Source organism: Zophobas morio, unplaced genomic scaffold, assembly GCF_036711695.1.
Source record: "Zophobas morio isolate AGI-343-1 ecotype UQ-CSIRO unplaced genomic scaffold, CSIRO_AGI_Zmor_V1 ptg000031l, whole genome shotgun sequence".
Lineage (NCBI taxonomy): Eukaryota > Metazoa > Arthropoda > Insecta > Coleoptera > Tenebrionidae > Zophobas > Zophobas morio.
This window is the reverse complement of record NW_026972136.1, coordinates 5,628,257-5,636,676: the sequence shown is the minus strand read 5'-3', so window position 1 is coordinate 5,636,676 and position 8,420 is coordinate 5,628,257. Positions and strand designations below refer to the sequence as shown.

Here is an 8,420-nt window from a genome sequence, read left to right as displayed (position 1 = left end):
CGAGAGTACGGATCTTGTAAACCTGCACCTCAGGATCGGGGTAAGTTACGCAGTAATAGAATTGCTAATATTGAAGAGGCTGTTTTGAAGAGTGTCGAAGCTCGACCGGGCACTAGTACGTATCACTCTCTAGTGTGATGTATCGGAGAGTAGTATTTGGAAGATACTCAGAGAACAAATGTACCCCTTTCAGGACCAGAAAGTTCAGTTATTGAAACTAACAGACTTACCACGTAGGCAAAACTTTTGTAAGTGGGTTAATAGAAAAATAAACGAACAAGCAAATTTTGTATCTCTTATACCATCAACTGATGAGGTCGGTTACACGAGGGAAGGTGTTCAACACTCACATTTGGGCCGATGAAATTCCGTACGCCATTAGGGAGCAGTATTTTCAATTTCTCTCTAAATGTTTGTCACATTGACACGATTAGGAAAATACGTATCCTAGTAACTGTTTTTGACCATACATTATTAATTATAATAACTATTAGTGTCCATGGGTGACTAAGGATCCATGGGCGGGTAACCTTAATTGGGATATAACTTTAACAATTTTTAACTTGATAATTAAAAAGTTCTTGACAAAACTCTACTAAAAAAAGTTGTTGAGTTCAATGAGCTCTATAACTGATTAAAATTAATGTACTTATTTCTGAGACACCCTGTATATCTGAAAAATTTGTATTTTTCGATTTGGAGAAAAAATTATAGGAATTATAGGAAGAAATGAAGCCGAAACTCGGGTTCCCAAAAATGTCAAAATTTTTATATCGGGGTGTATTGAAAAATTCTAGAATCTGACCCGAAGATGTTCGATTTTCGGTTTCAAACTGAAATTCTAAAATTGGAAATTCTGAAAAAATTACGGGAATTTTCGAAGAAATAAAGGCGAAAACAACTTCTGGATATTGAAATTAGCAAAAGAAACTCTTTTAGTACTTTTTAAAGGTGCTCGGGGAAGGCCAAATATTCTGTGTTGAAAAACTGAGCTTTTCTCCAAGTTGAAGTTTGCAAAAAATACTAAATATTGGTGGACTTAGATTTCCGAAATAATTAAAAAAAAAATCCTCATGAACCTAACATGTCTATTAATTAAAAAAAAAAACAAAACACTCAGAAATCCGAGCAAAAAAAGCCGCTTGGAAACCTGACATTCTCTGCAATAAAAAAAAACAGGCCCCAAAAACGCTAGATTCTTTTTAATAAAACACCAGGGATTTTCGAGACTTCTATAAAGAAAACAAATGTTAACGCGACATTAAAAAAAATCACTCTGAAAGCCGAAATTTATTTCAATTGTTAAAAAAAAAATCGAAACAGAGTTTTTTTTTAATTTTTTCAAGAAAAGAATATTCAGAAACTCGATATTTTTTCAAATTTTTACGAAAAAAACACTAAGAGATGCGTTTTTTTTTCAATTAAATCTATAGATTTTTTTCTTTACTTTTTAGCATAATACTGAGGATTCCCAAGACTTTAAATTAAAAATAAGTTAACCCAAGATTTTTTTACTTAAAAAAGGGTAAAGTAAAAGTAGCCATTTTTTAATTGTTTCCAAAAACAAAATATCAGGTGTTTTCAAGATTCTTTATAATTCTGTCAAAAAAGACTCTCAGAAACTCGAGATGGTTTTTTAATTTTTGCAAAAAAAAAGCGTGGAAACCCGAGACTCTTTATTTAAAAAAAAAATCTGATTTTTTTTGTTATAAAAAAAAAATCGAAAACCTGAGAATCTTTTCAATTTTTTCAAGAAAAGAACGTTGGGAAACCCGACCCTGACCTGACCAAGATTTCCGATTTTCAGTTTCAAAGTGAAATAGTAAAAAAGTGGAAGTTCTGAAACAAATTAGGGGAATTTTTGAAAAAATGAAGGCGAAAAAATTTCTGGATGTTGAAATCAACAAAGGAATCTTCTTTAATATTTTTAAAAGTGCCCGGGAAAGGCCAAAAATTTTGTGTTGAAAAACTGAGCTTTTGTCCAAGTTAATCCAAACTTTGCAAAAAATTTTAAAAGTTTAAATAGACGAGCTGAATGGAAAAATATGATGACTCTAGAGTTAGATTCTAGAAGTAATATGCTTTAAGTTGAAATTTTTAAAATACCCCAAAACTTACCTAGGATATTGTATATTGGCCATTCTGGAAAAATAATACTCTCTTTTAAAAACTAAGTAAAGTTTCAAAACAATTCTGAAATAAAGGCGTGCCCATTTTAAAAAGAGAGATCAACATTTTTAATAATAAGAAAACTGTTTCTTTGGCAGTTCTTCGTGTATTTGACAAAAAATAATTTTTAATCACGTGTAAAAACATACGTATTTTATTTCCATGATATAAATGTGACTTACGAACTCTGCTAACATTTCACCACTATAAATTAAATCCTAACCTAAGGACATGAACTAGAACAATATAAAATATTCAAGATTTGTGAAAAAAATCTAGTAAGTATTAAGTGAAAAACTTGTATACACATACATCAGTTTTAAAATAAATATTACACAATTTTAGTAATATTACAAATACTTAGAACGATTTTTTGGCTAGTGCTAGTGTTACTAAGTACAAAATTCCTATTTAATTAATTTAAGTTGAATTAGCTTGATGTAGCACAGTAAAATACGACCACGAAGTACGAAGAATCTAAAACATATCTCACTATTTAACCTTAATTGTTACCAGCTATCACCAGAGCTGTTCAAAGTACTCAAAAAAAGTACTTGAAGTACCAAGTACAAAGTACTACTTGAAATAGTGTTCAAGTAAAGTACCAAGTACTTACTTTCAGCAAGAGTATTTCAAGTATCAAGTACTTTTCAGATGTACTTGAAGTACAAGCCAAGTACATTACTTCAAGTACTTACGAGTACTTGAAGTACTGGAGGTATACTTCAAGTACTTACAAATACTTGAAGTACTGAAAATGCTTCAAGTACTTTCTAATTATTTGAAATACTGTAGAATTAGATAACTTTTCCTGTTTTTTTAAAAAAGCTTAATATATTTTAGAACTGAATTTTTTAATACTCAGAATTTAAGTATACAATAATACATATTTCGCCACATAAAAAATTGCATAAGCATCAACTTAAATGCAGAATGGTAGCTCACTTATTAATAATACTATGTTATTTATAAACAATATTCTTTTGAAATACTTTTACATCTTTCTGTTGACACAATGCCTTCGACAAAATTAACGTATATTTCTAATTTAAAATTTAAAATAAAATACATGACGGCGTTGTCTATGTATGCTTACTATTAATTTATAACAAAAACATCGGCGCTGTATGGTATTTTCTCAGGTTCTGTTGCCTTTTTTTAATATTTTGAATTTTGGTTCATCACCAAAACGTTCTGATTTTTTAATAAAGTTGTGTTAAAAATATATGAATTTTATGAAGCAGTTCCGTGTTTAAGTTTGTGGGTAGTTTACAGCACCCTTAATCATTACCCATTGTGAAAGTGCACAGGGCCGGATTTGTGAAACTGAAATTTTTCAGAAAAAAATTTTAAGAGCAGTGCGATACATATACATGCTCGTGACATAAAAATGTTTAAGTCACTATGTTGCATTTTCAAAAAAAAACGTATGAATTTTTTAAATAAAAAATAAAATGCCTAAAACGAGAGTCCATTTTCAGCGAAAACCATAACTCTTGAAAAATATCAAGGTGATCAAAGTAATTAGTCGTTTTTTACTTTTGCGGTTACCAAAAATGCTGAGAATTTTCTTGGAATGAATGCCCCATATTCCTGAATATATCTGTCTAGCACTTACGTATTTACTATTCTAAAAATTATTAAATTAACCTAAATACTACAGTGACTAAATAGTAAACACTAATCACTACGATGTTTGTCTAACTAAGTATGTAACTTTACACTGACAAATCACAAATAATAGGTTCGTAATGCTGTTCCGTCCATTTATAGAAAATTTTGTTCCTCTAATGCCACAATACTTTCAGAATTTTCCTTTACATTTTCGATTGGCTTATTTTTTATTTTTACCTGAAAACCCAAAGAAGATGACATTAGTAACTGATAGCTACAATGACTTCAGGGAATGCCTAACAACGGGTTTTGCGAAAATTCAGGTAAATATGTACTAAATTTATTATTGTTAAAATATTTCGTAGGGGTGTATTTATCTAGGCAATTATATTAACTAATTGCGAATTTCATTAACTTTGTATTTTTTAATAATGTGAATATGTATTTTGTTCCATTTCCGGAAGCGGCCACTGATCCTTTTGGATATCTTTACCTGATATTGTAAATACAAATGTAAATTCAGTACTTCTGTAACCGTCCTGTATTTAAATATCGAAACTGAAGGCTGTCTATTATTTCGCACACAACAAAACAAAGGTCCTTCGAGCAATATCAAAGTACAATTCGGTACTCATCAAAACCATACAATCATGGTCGTATCAAATGGATTACAAAAAACATTAGTAGGTAAACTACGAGCCGAGTTTCACAAAACATATTTCATTTTAAACAATATTGGGTTTTAAGCGATGCAATGTAATACGTAAAGTTGTTGTACGGTAATAAATAAAATCTGCACAGGAAAGATAAATGACACTAATTAGTGTGACTTTTAAAATCATTGTTTTTCTGCATTACGTCTTTTTAAATTGTTGGTGTTCAAATAATTCATACAATTTAACAGATTATTTGAAACTGTAATGTGAGAAAATATAAGTAGTAATAACAAACTAAGTTTATATGGCTGAACCATGTATAAACAAAAAAAGAAAATTTGGTAAAAAACGAGTGACTAACATGATAAAGAAAATTAAATTGCAAAATATTTAACATAAAATTGTGTTTAAATTCTACGAGGAAGAGGCGAATATGAAAGTCTGTACCTGCCATCAGCTATTGCTATTATAATAAAAGGGATAATCCCCTGCCGAGTTCTCCGCCTTGACCAGGCTTCTTACTGACAAATACACGACGGGGTTAATAAACTAATGAAAGAATAAATATCTTTTTGAACGAGTACTGAATCATTTCTCAAATATTTTCAAATCCGACCTTACACTTTAGCAGGTAAGGTACGTCAACAAACCCGATTCCCTTTGGGGTACCGGGAAGGTACTGAAAAACTACCCGCAAAGTTAAGTTCCAGACCAAAATACAAAAAAGACAAAATTCATATATTCACAACTTTACATCGCTGAAAATTTTACACAGATCTCCGACCCTTCTGCTGTGGTCATCCACTCTCAAATGACATATTTATGACATTAATTTTCTTACCTACCTATCTATCAGCATTATGCAAGTACCTATGAAATGTATGTCATATTGTGGATAAGATATCCACAATCACAGTTCAAAATATAACCTCACAGGAAACAAACACGATTTTACTATAAAAATACATGTAATCAAATAATTGAATTAATAACTTCAAGTATTTAACAGACCCTATTTTGAGATGTGAAAATTTCGTAAAATAGAGACTAAAGTATTTGAAATTTCCACTTTCATACTTCAAGTAATTCAAGAGTATTTAAAATACTGAGTGAAGTACTTGGAGTAAAGTACTTGGCAAAATCAAGTACTAAACTCAAGTACATTTTAGAAATACTCCAAGTACCAAGTACCAAGTACCTAAATATAAAAGTACTTCAAGTAAAGTACTTGAAGTACTTAAAGTACTTGAAGTATTACTTCAAGTACTTTTACTTGAAGTACTGAACAGCTCTGGCTATCACCAACTACTTACCGATTTAAAGGTATCCAGAGACAAATAAAACAAATTCAAAGCCGACATTTTAATTGGTCTTTGAGTGCGCAAGGTAAAGGTAATCAAAATCTTCTGAATTTCCGTCGGTAAACCAACCCAGGTTGATTGAAAAGCAGCATAGGGAATTATACTACTCTAAAAAAATTAACAGACGTAGATCCATTTATAATATACAAAATCATAATTACCTTAATTTCGACTTCATTTCCAAACCAACAGTAGATGAAAATTTCTACTATCATTGAAGTGGCGTAGCAGATGAAAGAATAAAACTCGCTACTGAGTGGTACAACAATCGTCAGCTGAAACATACTGAATCCGAGAGAAACCGCACTAGTGAAAAATTGAAAAAGGACAATCCAGTTGTAGAACTTGTTAGATTTCTCAGCCAAACTAAAAAAAAAAACAAATTGTGATATTTTGTCCCAAAATATACATTTCTAGTTACCTTAAAATCGCCTTGTGATGGATGACACACCTGACCAACTTCTCCTTCAATTCCTTTCCATTCGTAGCCACCAAATTCCTCAAATCATCACACAAAATGTCACACTGAGCTCCAATAAACATATTTAAAGCAGCAATTAAACAGTCGATGTTCAAACTAGCTGCCACAATGTACCAAATACTGACAACTTGATACATGTAAGTAAACTCATAGAAAGGAGAAACCTTCACATTGTAAGGATACCAAGACAGGAACGGCAGCCTCCGTACTCTGAAAGACTTGTCCAGGATTGGATAAGTCGACCAGAAAAAAGCAGTAAAATAACACGTTATTCTAAACAGGAGATAAATCCGGCTCCAGAACTTGACACTCGGTTCCACGAGCTTCTGCTGCTTCTCTCCTTTCGGCTGAAAAATTTCTCCTGTAATTGTCACAAAAAGCTGCTTCAAATTTTCCATGTTTTGAATCAAACCGTAGCATTTCAGGATCGTTCCGACGCAAGACAGCGTGACGAAGATCGACGACGTGAAAGCTTCTAGGTCGTCGAGGATGAAGTAGATGTTGACGGTTTGAAAGAAGTTGTGGCCGCAGTTAAGCACGAAAAAGCAGAAGGAGGCGTAGAGGGTGTAGGAATTGCGTTTGTAGGTTTCGTCGCCCTTGGGCCACAGACCCAGGAGTTTGAGGGCTAAAATGTTGCTTTGGACCTCTGATTTCCAGTTGAATGTCTTCATTGCGGATTGACACAACTTACTAAATAGTTTTGTGGATTTAAACGCACGTAAAATTCGAAGAGTCCGTCCTCTTTTTGACCAACCAATGAAAATTGAGTGTTACTCACGTTGGGGATAGTTTTAAAAAGCGATTAAAAAATTTCAAAAATTGTGGAACATTATCGGGTTAACCGTTCATTATTATATTTTTTATTAATGGAAAGGACCTATTATTAGATTATTTTTTGTGGTTATCTGACACTAAATGGTGTGCTGTTCATGAGAATGAAGCATGTGAAAATTTATAATTTTTTTTAAGTGTGGAAAATTACTCGATTTCTTTGTTCTGTTGGTGACCCCTTTGTTTAAAAATTTATTAATATTGGAAAACTGTTGTGTAAAAGAAGGAGTAATTAATATTCAAAAAGAGCAAGGGGTTAAGTATTGTGGGGACACCCTTAGACCAATCAGCGCGTTTTCGAGTTTTGGTACGTGGACCAATGGCGGTCTAAATTTTTTATTGACGAAAAACAAGTGATTCGAGGAGATTTTGATACTGTAATTAGTGATTTAAGAAAAATGTGTTCTAGGTGTAGTGTTGAAAATTTTGAAGGTGTAATATAATTTTGAAATTAAATATTTTTAAGTGTGATGGGGGTTACTTAAAACTGAGCTGTAAGTAAAATGTAATGTATTTTAGTAAAAAATTTAACAATTGATAATTTAATGATTAATCACTAAAATTATAATTAATAGTAAACTCAAAATGGAATTTTACGTTGACGGTTGAAAAAGCCATTTTAAGCTCTTTTTAAATTTGAAAGAATTTTTATTAATAGGAGATCTTTTTTCTCTTTGAGAAAACATATCTGAGGTCATGTTTTACGATTATGACTTTTTGTACGAAAATTTTATTTCCATTGAAAAAGTTGTCTAAAAATTCTCAAAAAAACCTGGGATGTAGATCTTGACGTGCTGAGTCCATAAATATAAAATGTTCATGGTCACGGAGCAATAGTTTCGGAATATTCTGTGTGAAATTTGAATTTTTTGAAATTTATAAAATTAGCGATATTTCAATGATCGATTCTGGACCATATTTAGTCGGTAGTTAACCATTTACCAAAAAGAATTTAATATTTTCAGTCGTTTAAAACTTTTAATATATCTAATTAAAAAAAAAACATTCAGAATGCGAGGAGATTTCAAATTTTTGAAAAAAAAACCTTGGAAATCTGGTATTATTTTTAATTAAAAAAACAGCACCCGAAATCTGTAGATTTTTTTAACAAAATACCAGGGATTCTCAAAACTGTTCAAATTAAAAAAATGTTAACTTGAGATTTTTTTTAATCAAAACTGAGATTTTTTAAAAAACAAACACCTCGCTTTTCCAAGATTCCTATTAATTGTATTAAAAGAAAGAAACATCCGGAAATCGGTAATTTTTAAAATTTTTTTCAAAAAAGCACGTAGAAACATGAAATTT

The 8,420-nt window shown here is 31.2% G+C and overlaps 1 protein-coding gene across 1 annotated transcript; it reads right to left on the bottom strand.

Moving 5' to 3' along the window:
* Positions 1–2,589: 2,589 nt before the first annotated feature.
* On the bottom strand, positions 2,590–6,952 carry LOC135139626 (odorant receptor 46a-like). Its single transcript, XM_064069925.1, has 4 exons — positions 6,222–6,952; positions 5,962–6,166; positions 5,753–5,908; positions 2,590–2,646 (listed from the first exon to the last, which is right to left on the bottom strand). Exons 1-4 carry the CDS (start codon positions 6,950–6,952, stop codon positions 2,590–2,592), a joined length of 1,149 nt encoding a protein of 382 aa, XP_063925995.1.
* Between the last annotated feature and the right edge of the window lie 1,468 nt (positions 6,953–8,420).